The following is a 24,966-nucleotide window of genomic DNA, read 5'->3' as shown; positions in this document are numbered from 1 at the left end:
ATAGCTGGTCCTGGCTCTGTTTCTCTGTGGTTCTTCTGACTTGAGGCAACAACCTCTCAGAGCCTCTCTCCCCATCCAAACATAAGGATGAGAATATCTACTAATCTATATCGGTTCGTTTTCCCCATGTTCATTATTTTATCTGCCAGCTGTTTCTATGTCATTATTGGTAGCAAAACACCTAGGACTCAAATCCCAAAGATAATTCGGAGTAGGCCATATTGCACCAAATATCCACAGAAATGAGGCAAAGGGAAGAGCCCTGTGGGAAATTGTGACAGCATCTACACAGTGAAGATAGGCAGAGCAATTCAACTTGAACGTCTACCAATCTCAAAACCAATCCTACCTCCCCAGAGGGGAGCAGGATTCAGGTTCTTTTTTGCTTGAGGGCCTCCTGTGGATTCCAGACCTAACTCGGAGAACTGAGAGTGATGTGAATTTGGGTGAAGGCAGTGTTTGTTTCTGCTAAGTTTAGAAACATGGCATTTATTACCTGGTTGTCCAAAAGGGTCAGGCTGTGATTGAATGTGACGTGGTTTCAGTCCTGGATTTATAAGGGTGTTGGAGCCTGCTGTCACCTCCCTACCCTGGGAATCTGATGTTATCCCCAAAGAAAATGAAGTAGTGCGTGCTTATTTCTTGACACTAGAATGAGGATAAATGTCCCTTCCATCCATGTGGTTTGAGTGGTAGTTGGCATCCAGAACACCCCACTAGCCTGGTCACAAGTGACCGATCCAGGGTGGACATGTAACCCAGGCCAAGCCTAGGAGAGTCCTTCCCTGGGACTTGAATGTAGACTTAAGGGAAGAGACTCTCTGGGAAGTTGTGAGCACAGGTGTTTCCAGTGGCCTTGTTGAGAGCTTGTGGAGAAAACCAGCCCAAGAGAATAAGACCTATCAAGCTTAGGGAGTCTTTTTTCTATCTAGAGCCAAAGTAGCCCAATTCCTACTCTTTAGGTATTCCACCAATATCTAGATTCATGCCTCAATGGATGCACAGATGTTTCTTTTCTTCCCTGGCAATTCTAGGTTTATTTCACCTGTAATTGTCTTTGTTCTGGGGGGTCTTTCAGTGTCTAGAGCCACTGGGAGTGGCCCTCTTGTCTGCGTGTCTGTCAAGATTTATTTTCACTGGCATCTAAGCCAACATTTCCACTCTCATCTTGGATCAGTGATCCACTAAAGTACACCTGCAAAAAAAAATAAAATAAAATAAAGTACAACTGCAGGGATTATTCAGGTGTAGAAACACACGTAATCACTAGCCCTGCTCAGTGGATGTAGTTATCCCTATTAAAATGCCACCTCTGGCATCTATGCTTTTCTCCATGAATTATATCTTATCTGATATTTGCATTATTCTGATTTCTCATTGTTGATTTTCACCTGGTGTATCTTTGTCAACTTCTTATGTATTTTTTAAGATACATCTTTTGTATGCAGGACTAGTTTTGTCTATTTTTATCCAACCTGCAAGTCTGTTTTTTAAGAGTTAAATTTTAACCATTCACGTTTATTATAATCACTTGCATGTTTGGACTTTTCCCTGCCATCTTAATTTGTGTTTATTATTTATGTTATTGCCATGTTTTCTTGGTCTGTTTCTTCTTTCCTTTCTGCACATTTGTACAAATCAGGTTTCCCTAATTCCATTTTTCCCCCTCTAACATTTTGGAAGTTATATATCCTATTTTTATTCACTTAACAACACTCAGGATTTTATTTTTAATTTTTTTTATAAATTAATTTTTATTGGTGTTCAATTTACCAACATACAGAAAAACACCCAGTGCTCATCCCGTCAAGTGCCCCCCTCTGTGCCCGTCACCCATTCCCCCCCACTCCCCGCCCTCCTCCCCTTCCACCACCCCTAGTTCGTTTCCCAGAGTTAGGAGTCTTTATGTTCTGTCTCCCTTCCTGATATTTCCCACACATTTCTTTTCCCTTCCTTTATATTCCCTTTCACTATTATTTATATTCCCCAAATGAATGAGAACATACACTGTTTGTCCTTCTCCGATTGACTTACTTCACTCAGCATAATACCCTCCAGTTCCATCCATGTTGAAGCAAATGGTGGGTATTTGTCGTTTCTAATGGCTGAGTAATATTCCATTGTATACATAGACCACATCTCCTTTATCCATTCATCTTTCGATGGACACTGAGGCTCCTTCCACAGTTTGGCTATTGTGGACATTGCTGCTAGAAACATCGGGGTGCAGGTCTCCCAGTGTTTTCATTGCATCTGAATCTTTGGGGTAAATCCCCAACAGTGCAATTGCTGGGTCGTAGGGCAGGTCTATTTTTAACTCTTTGAGGAACCTCCACACAGAGGTTTTCCAGAGTGGCTGTACCAGTTCACATTCCCACCAACAGTGTAAGAGGGTTCCCTTTTCTCCGCATCCTCTCCAACATTTGTTGTTTCCTGCCTTGTTAATTTTCCCCATTCTCACTGGTGTGAGGTGGTATCTCATTGTGGTTTTGATTTGTATTTCCCTGATGGCAAGTGATGCAGAGCATTTTCTCATGTGCATGTTGGCCATGTCCATGTCTTCCTCTGTGAGATTTCTCTTCATGTCTTTTGCCCATTTCATGATTGGATTGTTTGTTTCTTTGGTGTTGAGTTTAATAAGTTCTTTATAGATTTTGGAAACTAGCCCTTTATCTGATACGTCATTTGCAAATATCTTCTCCTATTCTGTAGGTTGTCTTTTAGTTTTGTTGATTGTATCGTTTGCTGTGCAAAAGCTTCTTATCTTTTTTTTAAATTGTTTTTAAAGATTTTTTTTAATTTTTATTTATTTATGATAGTCACAGAGAGAGAGAGAGAGGCAGAGACACAGGCAGAGGGAGAAGCAGGCTCCATGCACCGGGAGCCCGATGTGGGATTCGATCCCGGGTCTCCAGGATCACGCCCTAGGCCAAAGGCAGGCGCCAAACCGCTGCGCCACCCAGGGATCCCAAAAGCTTCTTATCTTGATGAAGTCCCAATAGTTCATTTTTGCTTTTGTTTCTTTTGCCTTTGTGGATGTATCTTGCAAGAAGTTACTGTAGCCAAGTTCAAAAAGGGTGTTGCCTGTGTTCTCCTCTAGGATTTTGATGGAATCTTGTCTCACATTTAGATCTCCCATCCATTTTGAGTTTATCTTTGTGTATGGTGAAGGAGAGTGGTCTAGTTTCCTTCTTCTGCATGTGGATGTCCAATTTTCCCAGCACCATTTATTGAAGAGACTGTCTTTCTTCCAATGGATAGTCTTTCCTCCTTTATCGAATATTAGTTGACCATAAAGTTGAGGGTCCACTTCTGGATTCTCTATTCTGTTCCATTGATCTATGTGTCTGTTTTTGTGCCAGTACCATACTGTCTTGATGACCACAGCTTTGTAGTACAACCTGAAATCTGGCATTGTGATGCCCCCAGCTATGGTTTTCTTTTTTAAAATTCCCCTGGCTATTCGGGGTCTTTTCTGATTCCACACAAATCTTAAAATAATTTGTTCTAACTCTCTGAAGAAAGTCCATGGTATTTTGATAGGGATTGCATTAAACGTGTAAATTGCCCTGGGTAACATTGACATTTTTACAATATTAATTCTGCCAATCCATAAGCATGGAATATTTTTCCATCTCTTTGTGTCTTCCTCAATTTCTTTCAGAAGTGTTCTATAGTTTTTAGGGTATAGATCCTTTACCTCTTTGGTTAGGTTTATTCCTAGGTATCTTATGATTTTGGGTGCAATTGTAAATGGAGTTGACTCCTTAATTTCTCTTTCTTCAGTCTCATTGTTAGTGTATAGAAATGCCATTGATTTCTGGGCATTGATTTTGTATCCTGCCACGTTACCAAATTGCTGTATGAGTTCTAGCAATCTTGGGGTGGAGGCTTTTGGGTTTTCTATGTAGAGTATCATGTCATCGGTGAAGAGGGAGAGTTTGACTTCTTCTTTGCCAATTTGAATGCTTTTAATGTCTTTTTGTTGTCTGATTGCTGAGGCAAGGACTTCCAATACTATGTTGAATGGCAGTGGTGAGAGTGGACATCCCTGTCTTGTTCCTGATCTTAGGGGAAAGGCTCCCAGTGCTTCCCCATTGAGAATGATATTTGCTGTGGCTTTTCGTAGATGGCTTTTAAGATGTCGAGGGAAGTTCCCTCTATCCCAACACTCTGAAGTGTTTTGATCAGGAATGGATGCTGTATTTTGTCAAATCCTTTCTCTGCATCTAATGAGAGGATCATATGGTTCTTGGTTTTTCTCTTGCTGATACGATGAATCACATTGATGGTTTTACGAGTGTTGAACCAGCCTTGTGTCCCGGGGATAAATCCTACTTGGTCATGGTGAATAATTTTCTTAATGTGTTGTTGGATCCTATTGGCTAGTATCTTGTTGAGAATTTTTGCATCCATGTTCATCAGGGATATCGGTCTGTAATTCTCCTTTTTGGTGGGGTCTTTGTCTGGTTTTGGAATTAAGGTGATGCTGGCCTCATAGAACGAATTTGGAAGTACTCCATTTCTTTCTATCCTTCCAAACAGCTTTAGTAGAATAGGTATGATTTCTTTTTTTTTTCTTTTTTTTGATTTCTTCTTTAAACGTTTGATAGAATTCCCCTGGGAAGCCATCTGGCCCTGGACTCTTGTGTCTTGGGAGGTTTTTGATGACTGCTTCAATTTCCTCCCTGGTTATTGGCCTGTTCAGGTTTTCTATTTCTTCCTGCTCCAGTTTTGGTAGTTTGTGGCTTTCCAGGAATGCATCCATTTCTTCTAGATTTCCTAATTTATTGGCGTACAGCTGTTCATAATATGTTTTTAAAATCGTTTGTATTTCCTTGGTGTTGGTAGTGATCTCTCGTTTCTCATTCATGATTTTATTAATTTGAGTCTTCTCTCTCTTCTTTTTAATAAGGTTGGCTAATGGTTTATCTATCTTATTAATTCTTTCAAAGAACCAACTCCTGGTTCTGTTGATCTGTTCCACAGTTCTTTTGGTCTCAATTTCATTTAGTTCTGCTCGAATTTTAATTAACTGTCTTCTTCTGCTGGGGGTGGGGTCCATTTGCTGCTTTTTCTCTAGTTCCTTTATGTGTAAGGTGAGCTTTTGTATTTGAGTTCTTTCCAGCTTTTGAATGGATGCTTGTATTGTGATGTATTTCCCCCTCAGGACTGCTTTTGCTGCATCCCAAAGATTTTGAACGGTTGTATCTTCATTCTCATTAGTTTCCATGAATCTTTTTAATTCTTCCTTAATTTCCTGGTTGACCTTTTCATCTTTTAGCAGGATGGTCCTTAACCTCCACGTGTTTGAGGTCCTTCCAAACTTCTTGTTGTGATTAAGTTCTAATTTCAAGGCATTATGGTCTGAGAATATACAGGGGACTATCCCGATCTTTTGGTATCGGTTCAGACCCGATTTGTGACCCAGTATGTGGTCTATTCTGGAGAAAGTTCCATGTGCACTTGAGAAGAATGTGTATTCAGTTGAGTTTGGATGTAAAGTTCTGTAGATATCTGTGAAATCCATCTGGTCCAAACACTCAGGTTTTTAGCATGGAGTTTTAAACTGTAGTGTTTCTATCTGTGTCATCAGTAATCACATCCTCCCCGCAAGGAAGACAGAAGCCATAAGTCCCCACTTATCTACCTCCACTTCCTCAATCCACAATATCTCCAAAAAGATGTTGAGATCATCTGGATCTTAACTCCATATTAATGTTAATGAATTTTATAGAAAATACTGATTTAGGTTTAAAAATAGCTTTCTGCCCTCCAAAGTTTATCTTTTTTATTGACATATAATTCACATACCATTAAATTCACCCTCTTAAAAGTATACAATTCAGTGGTGTTTAGTATATTCACAAAGCTGTACAACTATCACCACTAATTCCAAAACATTTTCATCATTCCCCAAAATCTCTGTCTCCATTATTAACAACAGCTTTTGCCCACTGTGGTTTGTATCTGTCCTGGCTGGGTCTTCTTCCTGGTTCTTTTTCATTTAATTAGAGACCATGACCCAGTAAGTCTTTCAAATAGAATCATGAGTAGTTAAGTTTCTGAACCATCAAATATCTGAAAACATCTTCACTTCGCCCTTTGATATGGTAGGGGCAGGTGCCTGCACTTCCCCCTGGGCACAGTCAGGCCAGCCCCACTCGTCCTGGTCAGCACCTTAGCTGATCACTCTGCCACCATCCCGAGGCCTCCCTCCTGCTCCCCGTATTCTTTCTCGCCTGAAGCACTTGAGCTGTTTCCTCTCTGCTGGGCTGGGCATCCTTCTCTATGTGCCTTGTGAACTGTGATGTGCTCCTTCAATTTAATCCCATCCACCTTTCACCATTCAAATGTTCCCCATAATTTCTGGTCCACCAAGCATGAGTGTCCTTTCCTGTTTTCAGATGTTTCATGCATGCACACATCTCCCGCCACAGGCATCCATTCACTTGTCCCTAACACATGTGTTGTGCCCTCTCTGGCCATTTGGGGTAGAAGGCTGAGATATGTGCTCCTTCTCCCTTAATTACCCAATCTCTTCAAGGACTTTGCCAAATAGCAGAAAACAGCTTCAGATTTGGGTCAAGGTTTGTCGCCTGCTTCTCTGCCAAGCACTCAGCACAGACACAGACCCTCAGAGCAGTTAGGGGTCTTTCAGATCAGGTTTCCAAACCCCCCCTCCTGCCCCCCTCGCTTGACCAGTGAAACAGTCCACACCTGAGGAAGTGTGATATCTTGGCCAAAGACGCAGCTGTTTAGTGACGATGTCTCAACTAGTTTCCATGTCTCCTCTCCTACCCCTGCTGCCCCCTGGGCCCTTACACACATTCTCACTCCCCGTATAGGGGAGGCCAGACTTTCTCCCCTGGCAGCCGGACACTCCTGTCCTTCCTCTAATGCTGTCATTGTGGCATTTGAAAGAGAAGAACAAAACCTAGATATACTCCAAATCAATCATTAACTCACATGGAATAAAATAGGAAAAACAGACCAAGAAGACTTGTTCTCTGGATGTTGTAGGAAGATGTCTCCCCCAAAAGAAGGGCACTAAGTGGAAACTGCTGAGGGTGATGTTCATTATGTCCTGTGTGACTAACAGACCATAGTCTATTGGTTTGGGGTTGCCTTTTTCTTCTGTAGATATGGGTGGGGTTTTCCCTGTTTCTATTTGACAATGTTCCTGCATATAGACAGCAAAGCTAATGTTAAGACTTTCAACTGAAGAAATTTTGAGAGGCTTTTTATAAAGATAGAGTATTTAAAGCCTCTAGAAGTATATGGATCACAGCCTTAAAATTCTGTAATCCAGAAGTATTAAGAGTAAACCACACATGAAAAGAAAAACACTTTACAAAGTAATAGATACTAAATAAAACAATTTGTGAGCAATTATACACGTCATGTTTCTGTACACTAATGAAACACTCCAACATGCGTAATTCTCGGACCCCCCTCTTTGTGTGACTACCTTCTCAAGCAGCTTCCCACCAAGCTGGGAAGTGAGAGGCTTGGATGCCACAGTCAAAGGCTTCCTGCCGGCCACCTGTTGGGTGGGGAGGGCTGACCAACGGGATATTGTCCCCAGTCTGGGATATTCTCAGCTTTGTGTGTCCCAAGGAATTTTAATGTAACCCTTTGTCCTCAAGTGTGCAGGCACTGAGAGACTAAACTCGTTCCCAGTATCCACCCACTGAGGCCAAGCAGATGGAACAGAATGGTAGTCCATTGTGTTATAGTGAGAAGTGATAGAATCTACTGGACAGGAACAACCAAACTGACAGGCTGTTGTGCCCAGGGGGAAGGGGCATCTAAGGAGGTGGCCTGAAAGAAACCATTTCAATCTCACAGAGGGCACCACGATCTCAGTGACCAGCATCCTGGTGCTATAATATAACGCAGGGCACCCACTCTCCATTCCCGACACAGAGGTCTTAGGAAAACCAGAATCCACCCGCAGCACCTTATCCAGCAACATTTTCCAGGTGCCCCTGGGCTCATCATGACTGAATTGATGATAGAAAACACTCAGACGACAAATACCCACCATTTGCTTCAACATGGATGGAACTGGAGGGTATTATGCTGAGTGAAATAAGTCAATCGGAGAAGGACAAACAGTGTATGTTCTCATTCATTTGGGGAATATGAATAATAGTGAAAGGGAATATAAAGGCAGGGAAAAGAAATGTTGGGAAATATCAGGAAGGGAGACAGAACATAAAGACTCCTAACTCGGGGAAACGAACTAGGGGTGGTGGAAGGGGAGGAGGGTGGGTGTTGGAGGGGAATGGGTGACGGGCACTGAGGTGGACACTTGACGGGATGAGCACTGGGTGTTTTTCTGTATGTTGGTAAATTGAACACCAATAAAAATTAATTTAAAAAAATTTAAAAAATTAAAAAAAAGAAAAGAAAAAAAAAAAAAGAAAACACTCAGAACCGTCCCTTGATGTTCTCATCCCCTTTTCGTCATGTGACACCCATCCTTCTCTGATTTTTCTCCAGTGTTCCGTCGAGTGTGGGAGTGGGACCCAACAGAGGGAGGTGATTTGTGTTAGGAAGAACACAGACACCTTTGAAGTGCTGGATCCCTATGAATGTTCCTTCCTGGAGAAGCCCCCCAGCCAGCAATCATGCCACCTCAAGCCTTGCGGGGCCAAATGGTTTAACACAGAATGGAGCATGGTAAGTCATGGCGCTCTTGATAGAGATTGCATTAGTACATCATTCTTCTGCCTTCCTCCCATAGACATCCAGACACCTACTGTGTGTCGGGCACCGGGCTCAGCCCTCGAGTAGATTCTCTACAGTGGTCTACTCTAGACCGTCACTGTTGGGACACCTCTGGACATAGCCTGCTTGGTGGGAAGAGCCGGAGGCTGGGACCATCTTGACCTCTAAACTGGAGAGGCCATGAATCAGTGACTCTCATTCTCACTGTGCATAAGAATCAACTGGGATCTTGTTTGAAAAGATGGATTCTGCGTCCACCCTAGCTAAGGAATTTGCATTTTGAACAAACTCCTTAGTGACTTGAATGCAGGTGACCTTGGACTGAATTTTGAGAAATGCTGTTGCAGAGGATCAACAGCTGAAGGGATTTGAGGATGCTCTTGAGACTACTACACCATGCAGTGATCTCATTGCAAAACTCACTGAAGGAATTTCTGTCAGGCCTCGGGAATCTGTGTGTGGGTGTACTTTTTTTCTAATCTTGCAGACATTATGGATTGTAGATTATGAGATTCATCTTGTTTTTCTCTTTGAATTGGCCACTTGGAAACTCAGAGCCAAAACTGTGGCCCATCTCTAAGAATTTATGAGACCTTACAAAGCGGATTTTGCATGTTAATGTTCCCCAGCTTTTCTCTCTTTTTCCTACTTTTACTTTTTTTTTTTGCTCCAGTCTTCTCACCCTTTTTTAAAAAAATAAATCTTGTAATCCACTAAGTATTTCTTAAGACCTCTCAAATCCTTTTTGTGAGAAGAAAGGATAGTGTGTAGGTGAAGATACAGAGAGAAACAGAATTAATACAGAAATAGGTAATGAAGGAACAAAATGGGAAAGGATGAAAATAGGGATATAATTTTTTTTCAAAAACCTTCCTGGGGTACCTGGGTGGCTCAGTGGTTGAGCATCTGCCTTCAGCTCAAGTCATGATCCTGGGGTCCTGGGATCAAGTCCCACATCGGGCTCCCCATAGGGAGCCCGCTTCTCCCTCTGTCTGTGTCTCTGCCTCTCTTTGTGTGTCTCTCACGAATAAATAAAATCTTAAAAAAAAAAACTTCCTAATACAGAAAACTTTCTAGGGCATCATTTCTGGAGACCATGTCATGGAATGTTAAGGGGAAACAGCGGTTCATTCTGCCTTTTGTCACTGAAGATCACCAAGCAGAGCCTGTAGGTGAGGCCAGAGAAGAGGCCAGAGCCTTTCTCAGAATCATGCAAAGGAGATAAAAGGGATTTTGCTTATGAAATAGATGTATAAAAGCTGAGAATTCTGTTTCCTTACAGTGTAGGCCTGCTCCTGTGATAATAGCCTTTGGGCACAGGTTAAACTACACCTCAAAGGCAAATGGGAACAAAGGAGGTGTTGAGTTTGAAAGGTGTGTTGTCTGCTTCTGGGATATGGAATTCACCTGTTTTGATGTTGGCCACAGCCTTTGAGAATGCAAGAACAGATCTCTATGTTATTTTGCCTTTTGGTTTGGAGGGTCTAGAAAGGGCCAAGTTCACCAGGTCAAGTCAGAGGAGATGACCTCCTAAAACATCTGGCTGGAAACTCAGATGTGCCTCAACTCAACTTAGGTGATAAACAAACTGCAGTACATCCAAGCCACAGAGAGTACTCAACAACAAGAGCAAATGCACTGACATGGCTGAGCTTCAGATGCATTTTGCTAAGTAAAAGAAAGACCCCAAAAGCTACATGTTGTATGATTCCATTTTTATATTCTGAGAAAGAGAAAAACCACAGGAACAGAGACCACATCAGTGATTTTCAGAGGATAGAGCGGGATAAGTCTCACTACAGCACAAGAGGATCTGCTGTGTCTGATGAAACTTTTGTTTGGATCATATTTCCTGCAGGAAATACGCAACTCAAAACTCATAGAACTGTGCACCACCAATAAGTGACTTTTTCTGTATATAAATTCAAAAATAAATAAACTGAAACAAATATGAAATAAATGGCTATGATAATAGCAAAGACAGATATCTTTTAATATGCCTTGTTTTATAAACTTGAGTTTTGAGCTCAGTAAACTGGCATTTAGATTATTATAAAACAAAATTGAATTTGAAAAAAGCAATCCCCAAGAATGGAAAATATAATGAAACAAATTAACCTAAACATGTATCCAGTTGGCAGCATCGGCACTATCACAAGTGGTTTTAAAACACAGTTATATGGGCCTGTGTGACTCAGTCAGTTGGGCATTCGACTATTGATCTCAGCTGAGGTCTTGATCTCAGGGTCATGAGTTCAAGCTCTGTGTTGGGCTCCACACTGAGTGTGGAGCTGATTGAAACAAACAAACAAACAAACAAAAACACCCCAGTACTTTGTCCATCCCTAAGGACCAAGAGAATTATTGGAAAATGTGTATACTGTTTGCAATAATCATATTTTTAGTGAGAGTGTTGTACTGTAATCTGAGATAGTTGGGTGGATAGTGTGTGATAAAGTAAACGAGTAACTTACATTATGATAATATATATGATAATATATATGATAATATGGTAGTGTCTTTCTGTTTTCTTTCTAATTTCCTCAGTATCCTTGAGAAACAGGATTCTCAACTTAGGTGAATGAAGATACAGATGAGATAGAAGAGATTTAAGTGAAAATCCTGTTTTCCTGAATTTGAATTAGCAATATCACTGTGAACTCACAAATTATGGGGGGAAAAAAATCTTTCCCAGTTTTACCCATTTATCCATTGAAAGAGCCTAGAAACAATGGCCAATCCAGTAGCAAAGGGCATGTCTATCAGCCAAAATGTGATTTCAGAATACCACTCTCTACTAAAAGCAGCCAGGAATTCTTAGATAAATAGCTGATTCCAGGCTTGGGACCATATATGTACGAATTAGATTGGAATATCTTTTTATACCACGTGGCAAGGAAGTTCTCAAAGACAATTGAATTCATGCCCAAAGGATTCATGTACCAAGTTTTAGGGGCTCAGATTAGCCACTGAGGAGACATCAGTGAGCATCAGTAAAGATAATCATTGACATAGATTGAATTAAATACATCATATATGTTTGAACCCATCCATTTATAGGAAGTGTCTAATAATAAAAAAAAAAAACTAATTGGAGAATCCACCATTAGAAAACATTAGGGAAACCATCTCATTACTCTGAAGACATAAATAAAGGAAAGTAATCAGGCATTTACTTTGTCTTTCCTAAACAAGCTGAACCAGTGGGTATACCAAAGAGTATACAAATATATGTAGGGATGGGTACAGGGATTACTTCCATTTCCTAGCTAATAAAAGAAGAAGAGATGATAGAGTTTTACCACCATTCTTCAACAACAGGTGAATTAATGGATCCAGACATTGCACATCCATGGCTGCTGACATCCCCAAAACAGAGACAACCACACACATCCAATGAAGCAATTTCACCACAAAAAAACCAAACCAAACCAAACCTGTTAGGGCCTCTTTTATACCCAACTTCCAATCTACAGGAAATGCAGAGGCTAGAGAATGATGATAAACTGTATGATGCATATGCAGTCAGTAAAATCCTGACTATGGGAAACTGTACAAGCCAAATGACTCAATTACTCCAGACAATAGAGTACAAAGGGGGGATAGGCAATGGGAGTGAACCTATAGATTGTAAAGAGCCCTAAAAGCTCTGTCAACCAACTGTAATGTGCAAATTTGATGTGGATCCTGATTCAAAAAAAAAAAACTGTATTAAAAATTTGAGATTCACAAGAGAACTAGAAATAGGAACTCTGAATATATTTTTGAAGACAAGCACATATTGTTAATTTCTAGATGTACAACTTTTCTAGATGTATAACTTTTTAAGAGTTTTTGTGTTTTAGAGCTACAAACTGAAATCTTATAGAAGAAGTGATGTGATGTCTAGATTTGCCTCAAAATAGGAATGGAGTAGACATGAGTGGGGTGTAGATGGAACACAATTGGCCATGTGTTGATTGTTATTGATGCTGGTTGGTGCATGGGAGTTTGTTTTAGTATTTGGTCTCCTTTTGAAGATGTTTGAAACTTTCCAGTATCTGCTGCTCCAGTGTGCTGAGCAAACGGATGGCCAGAAATCTAACTCTCTCCTTTTGTCGCCATGCAGTGTTCCAAGAGCTGCCAGGGCGGCTTCCGGGTCCGAGAAGTGCGCTGCCTGTCAGATGACATGACCCTAAGTAATCTCTGTGACCCTCAGTTGAAGCCAGAAGAGAAAGAATCATGCAACCCTCAGGACTGTGTCCCTGAAGTTGGTAAGTAGGGATTCCTATCTTGGAGAAAATATACACCCTTCTTAGACCCCAGCAAGTTCCCTGGTATGAAAATGCCAAGCCTGTCCAGGTCTCTGTGTGACCTTGTGCATAGTCGTGGGATTCAGGAGGTCATTCAGTATGGTAAGTTTCATAGCTTAAGATGACTGGTCATGGGTGGTGATCCAAGTCACCCTCCCAACTTAAATGTGAATTGATTAAAGTAGTGATTTCAGAGATTTGGTTCCATTATCTTTAAGATCGAAGTAGTGAGATTTCAACTTTTACTATGCAAAAGAGTGTAAGGAAGAAAAATAATAAGAAAGGTCTAAACCTATTTAGAAAAAAAGTTGTTAAATAATAGTTAAAAATAAGAAAACCTTAGTATAGAACCTAATAAGAAATGTGAATGAATAGAAAGACTTACTATTCCTGGATGGAAACACTCAGTACTGTAAAGAGGGGGGCACCTGGCTGGCTCAGTCCATGGAGGATGCAACTTTTGATCTCGGAATCATGAGTTCAAGCCCCACGTTGGGTGAACTTTTATTTTTAAAAAATAAATTTTTAAAAAAATTATGTAAAATTTAAAAAATAAATAAATAAATAAAAATAAAATAAAATAAAATTCTGTAAAATTTTAAAGGATAAAAGATGATTCCTGAGGTTCAATATATGTTCAGATTTATTGCCTTATCATATATTTGAACACATTATAAAATACAGAAATTAAGACTGCATGCTAATTCAGGAAGAGACAGGGGTATGGTGTTAAAATACAGAATTCTGATGTACAAAGAAAGTGAAGTGTGATAAAGGCCTAATGTTAAGGAAGTAGGGAAAGGAGAGACTTCCATGTATTCAGATAATCAAAGATCCATTTGAAAAAACAAAGCAAAACATTTTAAACTTGCTTTATGCCATATATAAACATAAATGCCTAAAGGATTAAGATTCTTGCATTGGGACACCTGGGTGGCTCAGCAATTGAGCCCTGGGCTCAGGGAGTGATCCCCATCCCAGGATTGAGTCCCACGTCAGGCTCCCTGTGAGGAGCCTGCTTCTCCCGCTGTCTGTGCCTCTGCCTCTCTCTCTGTGACTCTCATAAATAAATAAAATCTTAAAAAAAGAAAAAGATCCTTGCATAGAAAACACACTGTAAAAATATCAGAAAAAAATATATATCTTGGGGTTGAGTAAGCCTTCATAAGCTAGACACAAAATTCAGAGGCCTTATTGCTTAATGTAAAACCATAACATAATAAACATTTCTCCTACTAAGGACATTGTATTAGTCAAGGTTCTCTAGAGAACCAGAACCAATAGGATGGATAGATGGATGGTTAAGTGGGTGGGTAGGTAGATAGAGGATAGATAGATAGATAGTTATTCATTTTGAGAAATTGGTTCACATGAATGCAGAAGTGGGGAAGTCCCACAATCTAGCAGTCACAAGCTGGAAACTCAGGGAAGTTGCTGGTATAATTCAGTCTTGAGTCTTGAAAGCCTGAGAACCAGGGAAGTTGATGGTGTAAATCTCAGTCCAAGGCAGGAGAAGATGACATGAAATGTCCAGATCAAGCAGTGAGACAGGAAAGGGGTAAATTCCTCCTTCCTCTGTTTTATGTTCTATGCAGGCCTTCAGTGGGTGAGTCCCATCTACAGTGGGGAGGGCCACCTGGTTTACTGGGTCCATCAATTCAAGTGCTGATCTCATCCAGAAACACCTTCACAGACACACCCAGAAATAATGTTTCATCTGGGCTCCCCATCACCAGTAAAGTTGACACATAAAATTAACCTCACAGGCATCATAACCCAAGTTGGAAGAAAAGGAGAAAAGAGGAAGAATGAGCAATGATTGTGAGGAAAATGTGAAAAATTCCTTATTAGAGTGGGATACAATCAATATAAAAAGAAAATGTTCAGCCAGGAGGAAGCAATAGTGACAGAAGTACCATTGCTGATTCATGCGCACAAACGTATTCCAACTAGATGTCACCTCCATTAACCTTATATTGGCAACACATAATTAAAACTTGCTTTAAATGTGGATCCCAAATTGTTACATAAATTGTTTTTGAAAAGAGTACACTATAATGCAACACTGGAAACACTATATATATATATATAGTTGTCCACTCGTCTCTGCCCAGGCCAGGATAATTAAAGACAGTCCAAATTACCAGATCCTTAGAATTGATTGTACAGTTTGCAAAGTTAGGAGTGATTGGTATAACCAGTTCATGTGTTCTGAAGAGCTGTCACTCAGCTGGCAAACATCTCCTACAGTGTTCTAACTGATATGACACAATGGAAATTTTTTACCAGTCCACTTATGTCTTCTTCATTTGTCTGTAGTGTCTTTTCAAGGAGAATAAAAAAACTACTTAGCGTCCAATCATAGAAAATCTAACTAAGGAGAAAGGGAAACAGTGAGATTAACAAAATACAAAATGTAAGCAAAACCTTGGTATTGTTCGATATGCCTCAGATTTATAACATCAGAACTAAAGTTACTAAAACTGTCTATGCTGTGAGCTGGAATTATTGCAGCACAAAGTATATCCCAGACAGTTGCTCACAGCAAGACTCTGTACAGACTCAGAAAGCAAAGACGGCTCAGGTACACATTTGATTATAATGCTAAAGAAGAAAATCATAAGTGAGTACATGGGCAAGTATATGCGGTTGTCAGTTTTTTTAAATCAACATTCATTTTCATAATCTTTCATGTAATTCCAGAAAGCCATTACTAAATCATCTTACAATTGATACTATCTTAGAATCAAATAAACGCCATTCAGGTAGAATTAAATCCCTAATATACATAGAACTCACTCAAATTAATTGAAAAAGAAAACAAACAGAACCCCTATACCTATGCATTTTCAGTTTTGTTGTGAACCTAAAAAGACAAGTGCTCCAATTTTGTAAAGGATGAAGGATGTGAACAAACATAATAGAAGAGACTGAGCTAGTAATCAGCCTCATTGGTAAATCAAAAAGGCAAATTTTAAAAATAAAGAAAGTCTATGTTTTTCCATAAGATTGGAAAACTTTTTTTAAAAAATTGGACAATAGTCATTGTTGGTAAAGTTGTGGGGGAAAAGTCAGGCTCCTACTTGTAACTGAGTGTAATCTTTTTGGAGAACTTTGGCAATATCCCTCAATATGTAAAGCATTTAGTGTCTTTGACTCAGTAACTCCTCTTTTAGAAATGTATACTAAAGATATGCTCTCAAAACTGCACAGATATACATATACACGAAGAATGGGGCTCAGTAAATTATGTAGAATTAATAAATGAATGAATTATAGAACTTCTTGTAACTCATAAAAGTTGGAAGCAATTACATTTCTGCCAGTAGAAAGAAATGATTAATTATATTACTGTACACCGTAGAGAATTGACGTCTTAAAAAGAATGTGGTAAAGCTGCATGTTATGATACGTAAATATATTAAATGTGTTTGTGAGTAATATCAAAAAGCAAGCAGCTGAAATTATGTCAGTTACTTTCCAAGTTAATCTATTAATTCAAGCAGTGTTAAAATCAAGACAGGGCTTTTCATAGAAAAATCGGACAGACCGTGTCTAAAGTTTACACAGAAGAGCAAGAGCAAAGAACTAATAATAGCCAAGGTAATTTTGATAATGAACAATGTTGGGAAATGTATCCTACCATGTATCAGGACATATTGCACAAGGATAGATATATAAACCAATGGAACAGAATGGAGTGCCCAAAAATAAATCCGAGCAAGTCACAGTGTATGATACATGGTCAAGGTTAACAGTATGAATCCGGGGGGGAGACATGAACCTTCAATAAGTGGTGATGAGACAGTCATTTATCCATATAGGAAAAAAACAAATTGAATTCCTGCTTGTCACCACACACACACACACACACACACACACACACATGAATTTCAGTTGAATTCTAAATGTGAAGGTAAGGTTTTTTTTAACTTTTAGAAGAGAATAGGGGGAAATATATATATATATATATGTTATATATATTAGCATATATACCATATATATGTTATATATATATTAGCATAGGGAAGGATTTCTTAAATGAAATATAACATATATTTATATATTAGTGTAGGGAAGGATTTCATAAATGACAAACACAAATACCAAACCACAAAGGGAAATGTTATGTCTTTTATATGAAACATAAAATCTATTTACCAAATAACACTGTAAGCAAAATCATAAGAAAACCCAGAGGCGTGGAGAAGATGTTTGCAACACATATAATGAACAAAGGACAGGATTTCCTGTAATTGTAAAGAATTTCCATGAATCATTTGCCTTAAGTTAACTAAATCAGCACGTGGGAAGATAGGGAAAGCAATTCATTCATAGAAAAGGAAACTCAAGTGGCAAATATACATATAATGATGTGTTCAACCTCATTGGGAGGTAAGGTCACATCCACCAGATCAGCAAAAAATAAAACACGCAGCATAAGCAAAAGAAAATTGTTGCCCCCCACTTTGGAGAGCAATCTGATGAGATCCGTAGAGTTGCATGTACCTTATGACCCAGCAAGACCCAGAGAGGGGATGTGTGACAGCTGTTTGAAGGAGCAGTATTTGCAATCGTAAAAAAATTGAAGACAACTTAACTGTCAGTGGAAAACTGGGTCAAAATAGTACGATGAAATACTATTCAGTAATGAAAATGAACTCTCTAGGGCATTCGAACATGAACAAATCACACAAAGTCAGCATTGAGCAAGTTGCCAAGGAATATATACAATCTGCATCATTTTTTTAAGATGTTATTTATTTATTCATGAGAGACACACACAGAGAGAGAGAGGCAGAGACACAGGCAGAGGGAGAAGCAGGCTCCATGCAGGGAACCCGACGTGGGACTCGATCCCAGGACCCCAGGATCAGGCCCTGAGCCAAAGGCAGAGGCTCAACCGCTGAGCACCCCCCAGGTGTCCCTACATCTTTTTTTTTTTTTTTTTTTTTGAAGTTGAAATGCCACATAGTGATTCGGGTACCATCATTTACAGTCCAGGTGCAAAGAAAGGATTGGGGATAATAAACACCAAATGGGGGGCTTGATTACCTCTGGAGCAGTGAGGAGAAAGTGGGGAGGTGGTCATGGAGTGAGCTCTGGGAATTGTGTCTGTGTTGGTGAGCAGCCGAGAACACAGTCCTTGGAATTATTCTCTCTACCGAATTCTGTGATCATGTTTCGAAGAAAAGAAAAAAATGTAAGCTCTTGGCCCAGGCTACAAATCCCGATGTGTTACAGTGGGGGAGCGGGATGGGAAGCCAGGCCCACCCCCACCACCACCTCCCACCTCCCCCTCCCCGGTCCGGGCTGGCCCTGTGCTCAGAGTCCTCCCTTCCGTTCTGTGTTGCTGCAGATGAGAACTGTAAGGACAGGTACTACAACTGCAACGTGGTGGTGCAGGCGCGCCTCTGCGTCTACAACTACTACAAGACAGCCTGCTGCGCGTCCTGCACTCGGGTGGCCGCCAGGCACGCAGGCTTCCTGGGGAGCAGATAACCCCGCGCTGCAGCAGGAGGCCTCCGGGCTGCCCCCCAGGCTGTCACCACCCCCACCTGCGGGAGCGTCCACGTCGCAGCCCGGAGCCAAGCCACGGTTGTCCTGTAGCATCACCACAAACTGATGATCCTTCCCGGGGAGCCCTGGCACCTGGGAAGGTGCTGTCGGAAAGCCGAGGATGGCTAGGGGTTCGGGTAGCCCTCAATCACCTCCCATGCCAGCACTTTCTAAGCTAGCAGGTGGGCCCTCTCGGGGCGCTGCCTGGGCCGTGGTGCTACTGGCCTTTCCGCGTCGGGGACCCCCTGGAGAGTGGGGAGAGGCAGCTCCCGCCCTGGAGCCCCGCTCAGCCCTGCCGAGACACCTGCCTCCCAGCGTCCCCTCAGCCCAGCGGTGCCTACTTTCATTCTCAAAGACATGAGGCTTTTTCCTGCCTTAGGACCCAAATATCTCCTGTCAAGTAGTGCTTTATGAGGTCACAGGTGTATTCACAGCTACCAGATCATTAGCGGCTCACGAAGCCCCCAGAACGGGAGCCAGGGACTGAACCATTATCCCCATTTTACTGACAAGGAAACTGAGGCTCAGTTTAAGTGATTGACCTGCCAGGTATATTCCCCTGTTGGGTGGCAGGGTTGAGTCCGACCACAAAAGTCACCCCGAGGCCTGCCCAGAAGCCCAGAAGTCTGTAGGAATCGGCTTCATTTCAAACCAGGTGACCGAGAAATTTCCCACTCGGTGAACAAAGCCCAGCTTTAGAGTTCTTTCCTCTGGCCAAAGGTCAAGACACTATCCTAGGCCCTCAGTTGTTTCTGACGCCTGTTTCTTTCTTCTTTCCCCGACGAGGTCACAGATCCTAGTTATAGGGCTCTGTGCAGGTTTGGTTCAGCCCCATCCTGAATGGAATGGTCCTTGAAACAAGAAGGCCATTGGGGTAGCAAGGTCATGCCTGAAGTCCTGATTCCGCTCCCCAGGGACCTGACCGCCAAGGACCCTGCGGCCACGGAGCCTCTGGTGTCTCTGTACCCTGGGCTCCCCTGCTTCCGCAGCCACCTCCCCAGGCTGTTCACCACTCACCCAGTGGAAAGTCTAACCAAGCTGTCTCCGCATAAAACCTGTGTTTATATTAGAAAGAGTCTTCCTTTGGTTTTTCCACTTTGATTTATGGATTTCTGTTTGTGATTTCTCATCCCTCCCTCCCACTGCCAGTCACAACCTATATCCCAGCATCCCAGACTTGAGCACTAAGATCTGCATTCATGCCACTCGCCAGGGAGAGCGGCCATGGGCTCCCCCAGTGACAGCCACCGCAGAAAGGGTCTTCCCCAATGCCCTTCACCTAACTCTGCAGCTCCAGAGGCCTCGGGCTGCAAGGGAGATGCAGTGCGTATCGAAAGGTAAATGATCTGAAAAGTCAATTAAAAGGAAAGAATATATATGTGGGGTGTGTGTATGTGTGTACATGTGTATGTGTATATATATACATACAGTTGACCCTTGAACAATGTAGGAGTTCAGGGTGCCAACCACCCCCTGCACACTTGAAAACCCATACATAAAATTTGACTCCCCAAAAGCATAGCTACTAATAACCTGCTATTGACTGGAAGCCTTACCAATGACATCATCGATCACCACCTATTGTTATATGTCATATGTATTATATACTGTATTCTTACAATACAGTCGGCTAGGGGAAAGAAGATGTCATTAAGAAAATCACAAGGAAAAGGAATCACACCTACAGGACTATATGGTATTTATCGGGGAAAAAAATCTGTGAATAAGTGGACCTACTGCAGTTCAAACCCATGTTGTTCAAGGGTTACATATATATATTCTCCTACCAATTAAGACAAATACCAAGCTAAACAAATTGTAAGCTTATAGAAAATCTGTCTTATTCAGTACTGTGGTGCTGAGTCTATTTCTCTTTGAAAGCAAGTCTGGGTTCTTAGGAATCGAATTTCTCCCTTGAGCCCTTTAACCCAAAAATCTGCTAATTGGATGATCCCCTAAAGCTTTTGGATGTAGTAGCACTAGCCCAATCTGACACGCTGTGTTCGGTTCCCACTGCCCTTGGGCTTTCAGAAATTCTATCTGGCCTTTCCGTGGGGGTTCTTTTCTTGGAGAGCCCAGCCGCCACTTTGCAAAAAAAGCACACCCATCTCTCCCCATCCGCGTGCAGTGTAACTTGCACAATATGCAGCCGGACAGAGACCCTAATTCCCATGCCCTCCAAGCAAAAAGAGACCAGAGAAGCCATGCCCTCTCCCTCTCACTGCCTACTTTTGCTTTTTATCACAAGAGAAGCATGGCCTTTATGCAGCTGCTCTCAGATCTTGCCCAAGAAGCCATTAAATTGAGAGATTCCTTGGAGGAGGCTTTTCCATGCTGGAGCAACATCAGTGGGTGGAAGGGAAGAAAGGCTGATTTCAGCTCAAATTGAGGGAAAGCCTTCGAGCCATCCAGCCTGCCCAACAGCAGTCCGGGCCACCCTACATGGGCAAGGCTCCATCCTAAAGGGAATTTCTTCGTCAAGCAGGAGGTGAACATCCTGGGTCCTTCCAATTCGGAATTCTCATGACTGGGCTGGCTCAATGCTGGCTTTGACCTCTCTTGGGTGTCCTGTGGCCCCCAAATGCTACCTGACAGTTGTTTAAAAGGACAGTGATCTTCCCATGAGAATGGCCATCCTGCCAATGGCAGAACTGAGTGGCAGCAAATGGGTTAGTGCCATGTCTTTAGGGGGACAAAAGTACCCAAACTAAGTGTCTTTTTTCTCTTCCAACAAATAGTTGGGCTCTTCTTGGAATCCATTCATCTCTGGAAAGACTATGAATTACTAGAACAGGCATTTTAACAACTTCTTGGTCTTTGAAATCCAGTGTTTGTTAAGTTCCTGGTTCCTATGGCAATGTATCAATGCCCCGATAGGGCACACAACACGCCTGATAGAGCTCTCAGGGTGTCGGGTGACACGGTGCCTGGAGGTGGTCAGAGGACAGCTGATCTGACGACCCTCCCTGCAGATAGGCCTCTTTCTCCCTTCCTTGGCGCCCCCTTATCTCAGCCTTGCTTTTCCACGATCTGTCACCCTCTCCTCAGCACCTCTCCATGACCCCTTAAGCGGCCACTTGCAGAATTGAAAGTTACATTTTAATGATGTTTTTCTTTTTCCTGTGTCCTGAATGGCCTCATTCCCTGCTCCGGATTTTAAAATTAGATGAACTGAAGGTGTTACATGTTTTTTCACGAAAGTCAACCAAAACAGCTTGCTGTTTTACTTTCGCTTATTGGAAAAGGACAGCGTGTCCCTTTGCAGCCCAGGCAAAGGCCACTTAGTGCACTCCAGCCTGCCACCCTCACATGGACTCTCATTTTTCCCCTAGAGGAAAGAAATAGCAGAAGAGACAGGCTAAAGAAAGCTTGCAAACCCGGCCACTGGATGGAGTGAGGAGTCCTCTGAGTTCATTAACAGTGAGTCGGCTACACTCTGGCAGAGAGAGAAATCCAGATATTACTAGTACCTTCCTAAGCCAGTGGCTCTCTCCTTTTTTTTTTTTTTTAATACAGCCATTTTAGAATTTGAATATTGGCCCTCTAATGTAAAAGGCATATAAATGGTAAAAAGAAATATGGCTTTCCTTAAATGAAACCTGGAAGGACCTGTATCAGCCTGGTAGGTGGTAGCCAACACCTGCCGCTTGCCGCTTGCTGTTTAAAACATCATTAATGTGGCTCTGATGGGAAGTTGGACACCTTACTGATGAAATTGGTGGATGACATGAAATTGGTGACAGTGACAGGTCCAAAGAGATCTAGGAGACTAGAACAAAACCTGGATCTTAGGAATTCACCAGGAAGCAACATAAGTCTACCTTTGGAATTAAAATGAAAACAAAACAAAATTGTATCAATACAAGGTGGAGATGTAAGAGTTTCAGCTAAGTTCAATGTGAGTCAAGAAAGTGGAATGGGAACACTCCCTCCAAACCACACGCACACACACACACACACACACACACACACACACACACTGAGACACTTAGGCTCCACGAGGAGAAGACATTCGTCATGCCACATTGTGGTTGTGATTGCTGGAATCACACTTGAGGAATATTGTTAGTGTGTAGTGTTCAGATGAGCGCGCCCAATCCTGATGAGGGGTGCAGACAGAAACAGGGGAGAGGACTTCATGAGAACGTTTATCCTGGAGAAGAAGAGGTGTGGGACAGCACTATGAGAGCAACCCTAAGGCCAGGAGGTAAAGGCTGTAGGGAGACAGACGTTAGCCCCTGAAGAAGAACCAACTTCCCACAGGTGAGAGCCTCCCCCAACCCCGAAGGTAGAGGGTTCTCCCATCGCTGGAGGTCTCAGCAGAGGCCGAAGGGCCACTTGTCAGGGATGCTGGAGAGGGGAATTCAAGCACCCAGCTGGGGCAATATGACTTTTGAGGCCCCTTCTAAGTCTAAGCTTTGGTAACTCTGTCAGTAGAACAGCTTAGGGTGAGCCACCTGGTCTGGGGTACTTCCCATTTCTGTGTTGGCCATTTTGATCCCAGTGTCGCACCTCTCACCCGAGCTGAGTGTGGCTTCATGTCCCAGAACCACTAGAACTTGGTCAGAGCTGCCCTGTCGGGTCCTGCTTTGTAGGTGAGTCACCCAACATCCTGATGGCTAGTTCCCCGCCCAGGGTCACACACTTTAATGGGGCAGGACCTTGACGAGACTAAGGCCCTCTAAATACCTTCTCTCTTTCTCAGCTCACCTTGCTTTGCTTCACCTTTACTGGAGCCAAGTAATTCTCTCCACCCCAAACCATCCCATACTCCTGGTTCTATTCCGTGGGTAACAGAGAGTTCCATCGATGTGCTGAGAAAGGTGGCCACGAGGGAGGGGGGACTCCCAGCCAGGTTTCCCAATATCTTCTAGAGGTTGAACCCTTTGCCTCAGTGAGAGGAAAGCCATTCTATTACATAAACCAACTTCCGGTTCCTTGACCCCCTAGTTCAGTTTGTCAGAAGGATATACTTTGTTATAACTTATTATTTTGTTCTTTGTAAATACAAGATGTTTATAGGAAATGTGTATTCTGAACTCTATGGGCAGAATGAGTCACTACACCAAAATAGTTCTATTATTTAGAATATGCTAATTTTAAAGGGACCTAATAGGTATTTATTTACATATACAATCCACATTTGTGTAAAATCATTTGATCCTACTAACCCAGCTTCCTGCAAAGTGGCTACATGATGTCTTATTCTAAGTTCATAGTTACGATTCAGTATCCTGACTAGCCAAATTCTTTGGGTTTTAACATCGAATATAAATTACTCTGCTTTTTGACTCGTTCAGGGGCTTTTATCCCTGGCATCGTACCCGAAACAGGTCTGTTTGCATTGCCACCTTTCCATCTTAAATGTTATGTTTGCTCGTATAATCTGCCCTCGCCTCATCTCCACCCGGAGAAGGGAATTTGAGGGTCTTTTTCATCCCTTCTCTTTGTCTTGCTTCCTTCGTAGCATCACCAACACTAAATTGCTTGGGAGGCCTGGTCAGAGCAGCGTGTGAGGCAGGGTCCACTGGCAGGGGCTAGGAGGGCTTTACAGGGGTGTTCCCAGCTCTGACCACACCTCCAGGGTGTCCTCTGGGACTGCTGGGGTGGGGGTTCTGTGTCCTCCTACCACCTGCATAGCCAAGGAGCAAGGAACCTACTAAATACTCCACTGTCTCCATGTCACCCTTATAAAGTATTGTTTAAGGAGGTGGGGTGGGGTAGAAGGTGAATTATATGAGTAAATGCAGTGTGTTTTCTCTCCGGCAAAAATGACAACTATTTTTGTGTATGACTAATTTATTTTTATTATTGTAAAAATACAATAAACTGGTTAAAAGATCAGCTTCATTAACATGTTTGTGCTTTCTTGGGACTTATTCCACTTCTACTCACGTGGCTCCAAACAGCCCCCTCTAGAAAGATCCGAGTCCTTTAGAGGTCAGTTGGCTTGTCAGCCTGGTTCTGAGCGCTCTGCACAACGTGGGGCCACTCAGAGAACATTGGGACCACTTAGGGGACACCTTCCCTAAGGAGGACGTTAGCCTTTAGGCTGCTTGAGCTTTAGGCTGGTCCTCAACCTCAGCTGTCATTAGAATCACCTGAGGAGCTTCAGACAAAGTGTTCAGGTGTGTGTATCACCCCCAGGATAGCACTTGAGCAGGTGCTTCCTTAAACCTCCCCCAGGGAGGCAGGAAAGTTGGGGTCCACTGTGCAGATTCAATGTGGCTCCAGACCCTCAACTGAATAAAACTTCTCCCAACTTCCCTTGGGCCAACTTCACCCTGGTCTTGAGTTTAGCAAAGTGTTTGACAAAATCTATCAGGCTATCTTGGTGCCTAATAAAGTGAAATAGGACTTAGGTCTTGGTGCCTGTTGA

At 42.2% G+C, this 24,966-nt stretch overlaps 1 protein-coding gene across 3 annotated transcripts in view; it reads left to right on the top strand.

Annotated features, from left to right (window-relative positions):
* Positions 1 to 24,431, top strand: part of THSD4 (thrombospondin type 1 domain containing 4) — a 582,162-nt gene extending 557,731 nt beyond the window's left edge. For all 3 annotated transcript variants that reach the window (XM_041743611.1, XM_041743613.1, XM_041743612.1), the window contains exons 16-18: positions 8,509 to 8,688; positions 12,845 to 12,989; positions 18,388 to 24,431. In XM_041743611.1, the coding sequence (XP_041599545.1) occupies positions 8,509 to 8,688; positions 12,845 to 12,989; positions 18,388 to 18,530 (468 nt within the window). In that variant the 3' untranslated portion in view covers positions 18,531 to 24,431. The remainder of the gene's footprint in view (positions 1 to 8,508; positions 8,689 to 12,844; positions 12,990 to 18,387) is intronic.
* Positions 24,432 to 24,966: the final 535 nt, after the last annotated feature.

Source organism: Vulpes lagopus, chromosome 2 (genome assembly GCF_018345385.1).
Source record: "Vulpes lagopus strain Blue_001 chromosome 2, ASM1834538v1, whole genome shotgun sequence".
Taxonomy (NCBI): domain Eukaryota; kingdom Metazoa; phylum Chordata; class Mammalia; order Carnivora; family Canidae; genus Vulpes; species Vulpes lagopus.
This window is presented reverse-complemented; position numbering and strand designations above follow the sequence as displayed.